This window comes from Lynx rufus, unplaced genomic scaffold (genome assembly GCF_022079265.1).
Source record: "Lynx rufus isolate CCGP_SWC_20201006 ecotype Redwood Valley unplaced genomic scaffold, mLynRuf1.p SCAF_5, whole genome shotgun sequence".
Lineage (NCBI taxonomy): Eukaryota > Metazoa > Chordata > Mammalia > Carnivora > Felidae > Lynx > Lynx rufus.
In genome coordinates, this window is record NW_025814867.1 from 10,590,001 (window position 1) to 10,603,296 (window position 13,296).

At 41.4% G+C, this 13,296-nt stretch overlaps 1 protein-coding gene across 1 annotated transcript in view; it reads left to right on the forward strand.

The window, feature by feature from the left end:
* Nucleotides 1-10,951: 10,951 nt before the first annotated feature.
* DYNC1LI1 (dynein cytoplasmic 1 light intermediate chain 1) overlaps nucleotides 10,952-13,296 on the forward strand; it is a 37,938-nt gene continuing 35,593 nt past the window's right edge. The window contains exons 1-2 of the mRNA XM_047099031.1: nucleotides 10,952-11,185; nucleotides 11,390-11,463. Coding sequence (XP_046954987.1) covers nucleotides 11,040-11,185; nucleotides 11,390-11,463 — 220 coding nt within the window. The 5' untranslated portion in view covers nucleotides 10,952-11,039. The remainder of the gene's footprint in view (nucleotides 11,186-11,389; nucleotides 11,464-13,296) is intronic.

Consider the following 13,296-nt stretch of genomic DNA (forward strand, 5'->3'; position numbering starts at 1 on the left):
CCTCCACACTCGCACTCTGTCTCTCTCTCAAAAATAAACAAACATTAAAAAATTAAAAAATAAATAAAGTGAATGATTCAAAACCCACCTATACATCTACATGGCTCCATCTTGAAAATATAACACTGAGTGAAAAAAGCGATTTGCAAAAGTTACACATTGTATAATTCATGTAAAAATTTAAAACACACAGAACAATTGACTGTATGAATAGATATCTGTATGAGAATTAAGTTCACCTATTTTTAAGACAAAAACTGATAAAGAAAGGATCGGAAAAGTATGGGAGTAGCGTGGGCTTTCTTTAAAAAATTCTAAGAGGATTGTATACCTTATATTTATACCATATGTCAAATATATTCAATGAAAGAAAATTCTAAGAGGTGAAAACTTTCTGTGGTGCTATTACATTACTTTTATATCACGTATATATTGTATTACTAATACGTACTGATATGTTGCTAGATATATTTTATTTTTTGATACTTATATACTTGAAATATTTTATAATTAGAAATTAAAATGGAAATTTCATATGGGTTCAAGAAAGATTTCAATGAGATAACATTGAAAAGATGTTCATCTTCTTTAATTACTTTTACTCTTATCATGCGTATTTTTAAATGTCCAAACCAAAAAAGAAAGAAGGTTTGGCCCTTAGCAGAAGTTAGAGAGACTAACCAAATGTTGTAAAATAAGAGATTAAATTCCTTGACTGAAATTTTATCACCACAGCAGATTAGATGTGCAATAACTTGCCTGTATTTTGAGAGGTTTTTAGGTAATCATGAGACAGGGCAAGTCCCTAATACCCCAGCCCCTGAGTTTTCATATCTAGTGGCTGAACTGTGAAGTCCCTTCCAGTTTTAAAGTTTTTGAGATCTTTGTGAGAGCCTTGATCTCAGACCAGCTTATCAGGAGTGCCCTGCTCCTGGCTACAGTGAAAAGCAGCATCTCTCTCTCTCTGTCAGCTACAAAGAATTAAGCAGGAAAGCCTCAGAATACAGAGGACAATGTGGAGCAGAAATCAATACCTACACTTGGCAAACCAATTAGGACCCAGTGGGAGACCTGAGAGGAGGGCTACTGACTGAGAAGGTCAGTCCAGCAGGTAAGACAATGATTGTTCTGCCCCCTTTGACAATAGCAATGGTTAGGGAACAAGTGTATTTACTTTGTTGTTAAGTGTGGGGCTATGTATATCTTACTGCTCGTTGTAAAAATTGTATGGCAATTTAAATATAAATTTAATAGCTGCATTTTTGTTTGAAATGATTATTATAGTGAAACTATGGTTGTTGGGTTTTTTTTTTAAGAAAAAGAACCATTATTTTTTAAAGATATATATTGAAATATTTGTGGATGAAATAATGCCATGTCTTGGATTCCTTTAAAATAATTCAGAGACAGAGGAAGAGGGTGAGAGTCAAACTAAGACTGGCCATGTGCTGATAACTACTGAAGCTTAGAGATGGGTATGTGGGGTCCATTAAACATCTCTATTGTGATACATGTTTTTAATTTTCCATACTAAAAAAAGTAAAAGTCGCACTAGTAAGATCCAATGCTTCATGAGCTAGCTTCTTTTCTGAGTTACCTACACTTGCAGAAATTCTACTCACTGTGACTTTATTTTTTTATTTTTAAAGATTTTATTTTTGAGCAATCTCTACACCCAACATGGGGCTCAAACTCACAACTCCAAGAAGAGTTGCATGCTGAACCAGCTAGGCGTCCCCACCTCCTGTGAGGTTAGGCCCACTACTTGCCTGGGGCATTTTCCCAATCGGTTCCCACAACATCTGGTATGAATTGACTTGCTTGGCATACAATGACAAACTTTTAAAACAATGTTGAAGTTGATTTCATAATAACAGAATTCTAATAAGTTTTTAAAGAAAATTGGAATTTTCAGCTCTTTCGGGAAGGGAAATGGTCAGTCGCCCATACTGGAGGGACCAAGAAAGCATTTTTCATTTTTTATGAACTGAATTTAGATTTGTGAAGTACCTGCAATATTTTGTACTTAATGAAAATTTATTTAATTAGAAATGCATATTATTATTTTCATGTCAGAGACAAGGAAGCTTGACCTTGCCAAGGTCATACTGCTAACATGTATGCAGCCAGGATTCCAGTCCATAACTGGATAAATCCAAAGCCTATGTTCTTTCCACTGCATACCCTTGGTTTGTGGTCCAGCAGTACAGATACCAACCTGGAAGCTTGTTAGAGATGCAGACTCACAGGCGCCACCCCAGGCTTACTAAACCAGAATCTGCATTTTAACAAGGCTACTGGGGAAGTGGGGAACACTTAAACCATTTGAACACTGAGGAACTCTGTTCTACAGAACACCTTATAAATATGTCTCAAATAAGAGTAAATATTCCTGCTAACACATATAGAGTCCTCACTATATGTCAGATTTTATTTACTTTTTTGACAATTCTATTAGACTTGAGCAAACTAAGGCTTCAGCGTTTAAACAACTTCAAGGACACACAGTAAGTGGTAGAGTTGAGATCAGAACTAAAATTGGTCTGTTTCTGGTGCCTGGACTATAACCCATTTCACGTTTGCCTCACTCTAAACACAGAATCCAAATATTTTATTTCATCTAAATGATGCGAATTAGGTGTCTATATCACTCAGTTTATCATTAACATTGTTTAATCTACTACTTAGGTTCGATGATATGGACAGAGTCTAAAATGTCAGACTCAGTATGATATTGCTGCTATTTAAAATTTTAAACCATGGGCACCTGGGTGACTCGGTTAACTCTCCGACTTTGGCTCAGGTCATGATCTCACGGCTACATGAGTTCAAGCCCCACATCAGGGGCTCTCAGCACAGAGCCTTCTTTGGATCCTCTCTCTGTCCCTCCCTCGTTCGCACTCTCACTCTCTCTCTCAGAAAAATAAACATTTTTTAAAAATTAGAATTTTATTTTTTTAATGTTTATTTTTGAGAGAGCATGAGCGGGGGAAGGGCAGAGAGAGAGGGAGACACAGAATCTAAAGCAGGCTCCATCCTGGCTCTGAGCTGTCACTACAGAGCACCACACGGGGCTCAAATTCACAAGCTGTGAGGTTATGACCTGAGCCAAAGTTGGACGTTTAACTGACTGAGCCACCCAGGCACCCCTCAAAAAATTAAAATTTTAAACCATGAGATCATATGGTTAATACATTTCCTAGTCTAGAGCTAGTATATGAAAAATAATATGTGTGTTTATGTGTGTTTATATATATAAACACACATTAACACTATAAAAATATGCGTATAAACAAAGACACATAAACACACACATATATAGATATGTATCTATTTACATATATCAAGGTGAAATTCCAGTGGGTTATCTGGCTATTCCTCATTTACCAATGGATGAACTGAAATATAAGATGAGGTTCACCTAAATTTACAAGGAAAGATCAGAAAGGACATTCTGCTTCTTGATTTCACTTTTACATTACTAGGCAACTCTATCTTTTCCAGTAGTAAAAAGTTAAGGATCACTAGACTCTCCTTAAACAACTCTTTGATCTTATAGAGTGTCAAGTAACTGATTCATTTTGCTTAAAAGAAACTTCCCACTGGGCAATTCTTTGATCTTCTGCCATCTGAGGAAAAAAGAAACATATATAATGCTTTTGTTGGTACAGACTATAATAGGTTACACTTTTGGGCTTACTTTTAGTAAAAGCACCAAGAAACTATAATTAGTTCTAGACTAAAGCAGACTAAATTGTTATGAATATGATACCACCTGCAGTTACAAAAGGCAGCATATTTCTTTTTTTTTTTTTTTTATTTTAACGTTTATTTATTTTTGAGACAGAGAGAGACAGAGCACGAACAGGGGAGGGGCAGAGAGAGAGGGAGAACAGAATCTGAAACAGGCTCCAGGCTCCGAGCTGTCAGCACACAGCCCGACGCGGGGCTCGAACTCACGGACCGTGAGATCATGACCTGAGCTGAAGTCGGACACTCAACCGACTGAGCCACCCAGGCGCCCCAAGGCAGCATATTTCTAAAAATACCAGGGAGTTTCATATTTTTTCCATTTTGTCTCATGTAGAGCACCAAAGCAGAAAAACTTAATGATCTTTATTGTCTCATGTTTGCAGATCTCAATCTATGAAATCAGTTACTAGATATCTTCTCCTGTAGGAAGTAAGGAGGGTGGCAGAGTGTAACACTGGAAACCTAAGAAGTGACATTAAAATCACTATTTTTTAAAAATTTTTATTTTTTTTTAACATTTATTTATTTTTGAGACAGAGAGAGAGCATGAATGGGGGAGGGTCAGAGAGAAGGAGACACAGAATCTGAAACAGGCTCCAGGCTCCGAGCTGTCAGCACAGAGCCCGACGCGGGGCTCAAACTCACGGACCGCGAGATCATGACCTGAGCCAAAGTTGGCCGCTTAACCGACTGAGCCACCAAGGCGCCCAAAAATCACTATTTTTTTTAAAAAAGGTAATGGAATTGAACTTCAGAGTATTAGAGTATTTAATCACAAGGAAATGCAATCTTCCAAAAATATATGTAATAAATATTCAACTAACTATAATCAGTGAACCTCTCTTCTTCTCAGTGGTAAAGAACAGATTAAAACCACAATGGCAACTAAGCATTCTAAAAATCCTATCTATTATGTATTTTAAAATGTATAAGCAGTGAATTACAACATTTAGATGAAGAGTAAACATTCTTTTAGCCTAGAAGATAAGTCTCTTTGCTTTCCCTGTGCATTGCACTGACTATCCATGAATGTGAATTGATTTACACATTGTTCCCTTTCATTCATCACCATTTTCCAGAAATAGATAGGGATATCATAGCAAGGGGCTGAGTTTGAAATGAAAAGCCAATTTTAACTATCACCTCACCCTGGAATTTAAAACATATTCAGGAGGTATTCTTTTTCAATGATAAATTTCTAAGCAAATGAAAAATTTTTTCTCTATAAAATTTAATCCTAGGGGCGCCTGGGTGGCGCAGTCGGTTAAGCGTCCGACTTCAGCCAGGTCATGATCTTGCGGTCCGTGAGTTTGAGCCCCGCATCGGGCTCTGGCCTGATGGCTCAGAGCCTGGAGCCTGTTTCCGATTCTGTGTCTCCCTCTCTCTCTGCCCCTCCCCCGTTCATGCTCTGTCTCTCTCTGTCCCAAAAATAAATAAACATTGAAAAAAAAAATTAAAAAAAAAAAAATAAATAAAATTTAATCCTAAAGTATGCTTGTACACAAACATTTGCGTACACAGTATTTATTGTTTAAAGGGATGTGGGTTTCACTTGAGACCTAGAAATAGAGGAGATTCCCTTTCTAGTGTTTTCTATGAAGGAAAAACAAAAATGCCAAGAGAGTCTATTTCTCCTGTCAGGTATTTATTTCCCCAACCATTTCTTTATGAAGTTCTGTGAGGGCTGACCTGATAAAATCGTAGGTAGGAGGGAGGTTAGGTCTGTAATTCAAGGGACTGGTGACCAAAAAATGAATTAGATACCCATCATTTCATTCATTCTATGCAGGTACATAGAATGAGATAAACATGACTCAAAGAAAAGCAAAAATAAGCAACACTGGGCATCTGTTTTCCTCTAATTGGATCCCTGGATCCCCTACTGGGAGAGAGTGTAAGCAAGGGCTCTGCCAGTTCTAATATTACCATTTTGTTAATAAATAAATAAATAAATAAATAAATAAATAAATAAATATGTACAGAGAGAGAGAGAGAGAGAGAGAGAGAGAGAGAGAGAGAGATGGATGGGGACTATTTAATCCCTGAAGCTCTTTCCAACACTATTTTATTATTTGAGTTGCTGACAGAGTCAAACTTCAAGAGTCCACTCATCTTGCTTCTTTCTTTTTCTTTTTTTCTTTTCGCTTTTTAGCTGGCATTTCTATCAACTGTGATTACCAAGATTTGGCACAGCGGGTGAAGCCAGTCTTATTTGAAAAATCTGTTGAAGGCAGTCTGTGGGAGCTGGTACAGTAGGAAGCAACTCAAGGGGTAACTGCCTTGTCCCAGTTCTCAAACACAGAGGAAGGCATCCCCAACAAAAAGAGGAAGTGGCCTGTATCACCTCACCTCAGCCCCAGAGAAGGCTCCTCTCCCAAACTCCTTTTCTGCAGAGCTCTAGTGCCTGCCAAATGACCCTTTTTCTTGAGATAAAGAAATACCCAACTGTAGCCTTTAAGAAGCTGATGGGTGAGTGGGAGATGATGGTCAACAGAGAAAGAAGAGAGACATGTAGCTCCCAGGAGACAGAAAGTTGGAGAAAGGAAGAGCTGTCTCTCTTCTGGGTAGTGTTCCATTTCCCACTTCCAGACCCCAAGGCTCAGCTGAATTAGAAACCAGACTAAAGAAGACATTTGTGGTACACCTTGGGGCATCCCAGTAGGACTAAGCACTTCCTCATATAATAGCAGGGTACTGTTAGTAATGAACTTAAGTCCAGAACCTCCAAGAAAAGGTAAATCTGTATTCACATAATCTGTTAAAGCAAGAGAATACATAATACATTTGAGAAAGCTTTATATCAAAAAATGATTAAAATATTGTAAAAGGGAGGTCCTGCTTTTAAGTATTGCAGTGCAGAATTTTTTGTACCCTCTTCACACACACAAACACTACATCATCCTCCTCCTCCTGAAATTTTAGAACCCTGGTGACAAGGAGTAAATCTTCTCATTTATTCATACTTTCAACAAATAACAATAAAACATTATACCCTCTAAGAAGGTAATAAGTGTTATGGTAAACAGAAAGGGAAGTAAGGTCAGAAGACTCAGAAATGGCAGGGTTCAAGTTGCAGTGTTAAACAGGGCGATCAGGGTAGACCTCATCAAGAAGCTGAGACCTGAGCAGAGACTTGCAGGAGTGGGAGTTAGCCAAGTGGCTGTCTGGGGGAAGATACTGACTTGGTTGCTCCTCACCTCCTTCAAGGCAGAGGAAACAGCTAAAGCAAAATGATAAACAATATGTTTAAGGACAGCAGGGGGACCGATGTGGCTAGATGAGAGAAATCAAGAGAGGGAGTGGAGCAGACAAGTTGGGAGAGGCAGTAGGGGCCAGGTCCTGTACAACCGCATGGGTCATTGTAAGGATGTTGGCTTTTATGAGGAGCTACTAATGGGGTTTTGAGTAGAGAAGTGACATGATCTGGCTTATATTTTTTAAACTTTTTTTTTAATGTTTATTTTTGAGAGAAAGAGAGACAGAGTGTGAGCAGGGGAGGGGCAGAGAGAGAGGGAAACACAGGATCCAAAGCAGCCTCCAGGCTTGGAGCTGTCAGCACCGAGCCCGATATGGAGCTTGAACCCACAAACTGTGAGATCATGACCTAAGCTGAAGTCAGATGCTTAACTGACTAGCCACACAGGTGGCCCTGATCTAGCTTAAATTTTTAAAGGATCCCTCTAGCTGCCATGTTGAAGAGCTTTTTATAGTAATTTAGGCAAAAGATGATAGCTCAGCCCAAGGTGGTATCAGTAGATGAGTGATAAGAAGTTTGATTGTGGGTATATTTGGAAGGTAGAGACTACAGGATTCCTAATGAATTCAATGTGGGGTGTGTGAGAAATAGAGAAGTCAAGAAAGATTGGGCAAAAAGGAATTGCTACCCCGTGGGAAGTCCTTGGGTTGAGGAACTTTTTCCAGGGTAGGTCAGAAATTCAGCTTGGGGGGCACCTGGATGGCTCAGTCAGTTAAGTGTCCAAGTCTTGATTTCAGCTTAGGGCATGATCTCATAGTTTGTGAGATAGAGTCCCAAGTCAGGCTCTGGGCAGAGCCCGCTTAGGATTCTCTCTCTCTGTCTGTCTCTCTCTCCCCCTTTCTCTTTGCCCCTCCCCCACTCTTGCTTTCCCTCTCTTTCTCTCTCTCAAAATAAACTTTAAAGAGGTGCCTTGGTGGCTCAGTCGGTTAAGCTCCCGACTTCAGCTCAGGTCATGATCTCACAGCTCATGGTTTAAGCCCTGAGATCAGAGCCTAGAGCTTGTTTCGAATTCTGTGTCTCCATCTTTCTCTGTCCCTCCCCAAATCATGCTCTGTCTCTGTCTCTCTCTCTCAAAAATAAACTTTAAAGAATTTTTTAAAAATCTTAAAAAAAAAATTGCTCAGCTTGGAACATGCTGAGTTTGAAATATGCTATTAGATATCCAAGTGAAGATGTGGAATAAGCAGTTGGATGTATTAGTCTGGAGTTCCACATGGAGGCTCTGGGCTAGAGAGACAAATTTGGGAGTTTTTAATCATACATTTGAATATTAAAGTACATAAAGAATTAAAGTAAAGTATCATACATTTGAGAATTATCATACATTTGAGACTGGATGAGGTCACCAAAATTAGAGAAGAGGAACAAAGACTGAGCCCTGCAGTCCTTCAACATTAAGTGGTGGAAATGAGGAAATGGTGAAGACTGAGAAGGAGCAGCTAGTGAGGCAGGGAAAGAACAAGGAAAACATGGTGACCTGGAAGCCATGTGAAGACAGATATCCACACGGAGTGACCAACTGTATAATGTGCTGCTGATGGGTTAAGAAAAACAAGGACAGAGATCTGGATTTAGCAAAAAGGAGGTATAAGAGCAGTTTTTGTGGAGTCAGAGGGGCAAAAGTCTAATTAAGGTGGGTTATAAGGGCAAAGGGGAGGAGGAATTGAAAACACCAAATAGAGACAACTATTTGAAAGAATTTTTCTGTTAAAGAGAAGAAATAAATACAGCAGTAGCTGGTGAAGAAGTAGGGTTAAAAGAGATTTCTTTCTTTTTTTTTTTTAAAGTTTATATATTTGAGAGAAAGAGAGGGAGAGGGAGAGGGTGAGAGAGTGGGGGAGGGGCAGAGAGGGACAGAGAGAATCTGCACTGTTAGCATGGAGCCTGACTCAGTCTCTAACTCACAAACCATGAGATCATGACGTGGGCCCATATCAAGAGTTGGACGCTTAACTGACTGAGCCACCCAGGTGTACCTCTTTTCTTTCTTTTTCTCTCTTTTTCTTTCTTCTTTCTTTCTTTCCTTCCTTCCTTCCTTCCTTCCTTCCTTCCTTCCTTCCTTCCTTCCTTTTCTTTCTTTTAGAATGGAACAATGTTAATGAAATGATCCAGTGGAGATCAAAAATGATTATATAGAGAAAGAGGGGACAATTGTTGGATCAATGTCCTAGAGTTGAGAAGAGATGGAATCTAGTATGTAAGTGTTTTAGTGTAAGAATATGAATTTTCTTCCTATGATAATTGGCAGGAAAATTGATATGAAAGTGCAGATAGTGGATGGAGGTGCAAATGTGTTAGTGGAAATCTAGAGGCTTCCAAAGAACACATAACAAAAGGGGGGACAATTCTTTGGAATTGACAATTCTGTATATGAACAAAATTGAGGGGGAAAAATGCTCTGACAAGAAAAGATGACTGAGGAAGTAAAGTACAGAGAATGAATCAATTCTCAGAGGGCTAAGAGAAGTATACAGCTCTTCTTTACAGCAGTGACTTTAACAACCAGTTCCCCCTAGAAGTCCCTGTCCTTCCCCCTGTCCCTTACCATAGAAAGCCTAGGATCCCAAGACTGGGTTCTAGTTCCTTTCCTAACCATACAAACTAACAAAAAATGAGCTGCCGGAGTTCACTAGGCCCATCAATTCTAGGGATTGGTCAGATATGAATGGTTTGAACAGTAAAGGAAAACATTAGTCATTAATAATAAACATGTATCAAACACTCAAGATTTGTCAGTCACTGTTCTAGGTCATTTTACATGAATCATCCCGTTTGATCTTCATAAATTTTCTAGGTCCTTTTATCCCCATCTTACAGATAAGGAAACTGAGACTCAGAGAGGTTAAGGAAATGGCCTATGGTTACTGATAACCTGTCTCCAAAGCCTTCTAGGCTTCTAACTGTACTGTTAATGTAGAACAAATACAGTCTTTAGCTGTGGATTTTTTCACTAGCCTAAGAGCAACGATCAGATTACGTATCAGCAAGTGATCTTCAAATATGACAGCAATAATGTACAAAGAGCCGGACTATTTTAAGCAAAGGCTCTGACAAGGTGTACCAGGACAGAGCCTTAAAACCACCAACTCTTTCTGGAGGCGGGGCTCAGACATTCAAATAAATTTAGCCAGTAAAGTTATGATAGAGAGGGAGTTATTTTAGGGCTACTTTAGGTTCTTTTCCATCTGCGTATGCCCAGTGCCAACTGTGCCTGCCATAGTAAGTGCTGAATAAACGTCTGTTGACTGGATATATGGATGACTCACCTACTGGGTCTTGTCAAATCTCACACGGAGCATCTCCTACAAAAACTTCGACACTATTATTAAAGCAAGCCCTGTCAATACTTTTTCTGTCACGCAGCTGCTCAGGGGCTGGGAGAATCTGCTCCAGATGTGGGGTCAAGACGGAGGAACACGGCGCCACGTGAGATTGCAAAGTAGAGAGCCCAGAAATCTCGGACCGCACTAACTCTCCGGACACGGGCTGCACAAAGCCTCTTTTGCGGCGGGGCGGCCCGTTCCCATCTTGGCACCGGGGAAGTGTCGGTGTAGGCGGGTGACCGCCGTTCAGTCTGAATCGGGGGTTGGGGGGGGGAGCGGACAGCAATGACAGTGCAGGAATTCCACGCCGGCTGCGGGGTTTGTAGACCCGACTGAAGAGTGGGAGGGAGCACTGCTCACCTGACACACCCCAACCGGCTGTGCTGCAGCCCACAGCTGCGGGTGGGGGGCGGGAGACGCCTCACTACGCTGAGTTCAGAAGTGGGGCTGCAGCGCAACCGCCAGCCGGGTCGCCCGCGCACGCGCATTCCTTACGCGCGCCCGCCAGACAGCAGCGCATGCGCAGTGCGTCCTCCCTCGCTCCGTCAGTCCCTGCAGGGCCCGCGGCTCCACCCCCGCAGACCCCGCCCCGCTCCCGTGTGCCGAGCGCTCCATATCCGGGTTCCCGCCGCCGCCACCGCCGCCGCCGCCGCCGCCGCCGCCTAGCTCATTCAGCTTTGCCGGGAGTGGTGTGATTCCCGACCAAGATGGCGGCTGTGGGGCGAGTCGGCTCCTTCGGTTCCTCTCCGCCGGGATTAGCCTCCACTTACGCAGGCGGCCCCTTGGCTAACGAGCTAACATCGGGCAACGGCGGCGCCGCAGCAGGCGACGACGAGGACGGGCAGAACCTTTGGTAACGACCCCACCCTTCCCCGGGTCCCCGCTGGCACTCCCAGCCCTGCGGATACCTCGGGATCCCGTGCCCGCCGAAGCTCGGCGCCGGGCCCAGGCCACTGCGTTCTCGGGCAGCCCCCACTCAAGCGCGCCGAGGCCGGGTCGTCCCTCCCGCCGTGGGGTCCCAGTCCCCGGCCTCAGCGTGCTCCTTGCTCCCCGCTAGGTCCTGCATCCTCAGCGAGGTCTCCACCCGCTCGCGCTCCAAGCTCCCCGCGGGGAAGAACGTATTGCTGCTGGGTAAGTGTCCCCCGCCTCGCTCCGCCCCGCCTGGTCCCCACCCCGGCCCGGGTCAGGGTCCGCCCGCCCGTTCGCTCGCTTTGTGCGAACTCCCGGGCCTGGCCCCGCCCAGCCGCCGGGACCGGTCGCTGACAGCTGGGGGAGCAGGGGAACGGGGACCCCGGCCCCGGTACCTTTGGGGACCGCCCTCCCTTGAGCCCTTCCCCCTCCCCTTCATGTGGAGGTGGCCCTGACAGTCTCCTGTGGGAAGGACAGAATGCGATATCCCATCTGAGGGATTGTAGAGGCTTGTGGTTTCCCTAGAAAAGAAGGACGGTTTTTCTTTCATAACAAAAATTAGTAGCAGGAGGCTCTTTTCAAGAGCTCCAGTGCAAATGGCATGCCATTAATAATTAATAGCTGACTCTTTGTATAATTGACAGGGAAGCTAGAAATTGAGACCTGGGAATCGTGATAAATGTTCTTATTTGATTAAGCTTTTCGGGTACAATGGACTCTTATTGCAGATGCCTTTTTAATTGTCACTTATAATTCTGATATTTGTAAAAGGCAATCGAACACCTTACTATTCCAGTTCCTTCGAGCCAAATGATCGTAATAAGGAGAAATGGTCTAATGTCTCAATTCTCCTGTATTTCCTCTGCTCTCTGGAAGTTATGTATTTTGTTTCTTTACTGATTCTGAGGGTGGGCATTAGAGGATATTGAGGGAGAATAAATCACCGATTCACATTTTTGCAGGCTTAGTTTCTGAGTCATTTACAGAAAACCTTTCTTTCATATTCTTTAAATGTGAGATATTGAGTCTTGGCTTATAAAATGATGGTTAAATTTTAAAACTTTGGTGTTGGTGTCTCAAGACTAGTTTTATGTACATCTAAAACAGGAAAGGAAACAAAGAAGTCAATTGCTACTTGATAGGTTCTGCTTTTAATAGAAATGTGTAGGTAGAAACAAATTATTTTTCATGAATACTGCCAATCTTGAATATGATTCTTGATGTTCTTTAAAGTTGCATGGAGCTAGTTGAAAAATTAGTTTTTACTTTGTTTTTAATGTGATTGAAAGTACCTACTGCAGATTAACCTGGATTCAGTCACAGCCTTATAATCTTAAACAAGTTACTTGATGTGTACAAACTTCAGTTTCTTCATCTTTAAAATAGATATTATAGAAATAATAATGCCTCCCTCTTAGGGTTATGGGGAAGACTGAATGAGATAATACTTGTAAAGTGGTAGCAACACAGTGACTTTTGTAATGGATTTCTGTCAACTGAATTAGAAAATATTTTATCAGACTTCTCTTTTTAAATATTCAATTAGTGTCCACTAAGTGATATTTAATAGGGCAGAGATAGATTAGGTTCCAAAAGCAAAAAAAAAAAAAAAAAAAAAAAAAAAAAAAAAATCCCAGAAAGTGTTTTAAGTTTACTAATTTAAACAAATTACTCTTAGTTACTAAACTGAAATGGATTTACTGTGACCTCATTGAAGTGGATTATTTTTAATTACTCTAAGTTAAATAAGACTTCTTTTCAAATACTGTCATTGTGAGGATAAGATTCCTGCATTTTGTTTTCATTTTGCAAGTTCCCCCTAATTATTCGTATGTGTTAGATACTATTAGATGGTTCTGTTTGTGGTGAAACAAAATTGACAGTTTTGTTCATTTTTGATGTTCCTAATTTGTGCTGAGGTTGTACCATGCTTTTCTTTTAACCCCCTTTTTAACCTGCCTTTGACACTGGATCAGTGTATGCGACTGTACTTAGAGGCCCCAGACACGTCTATCCTTCCATACTTAGAATAGATTAAATTTCCTTCCTTATGAG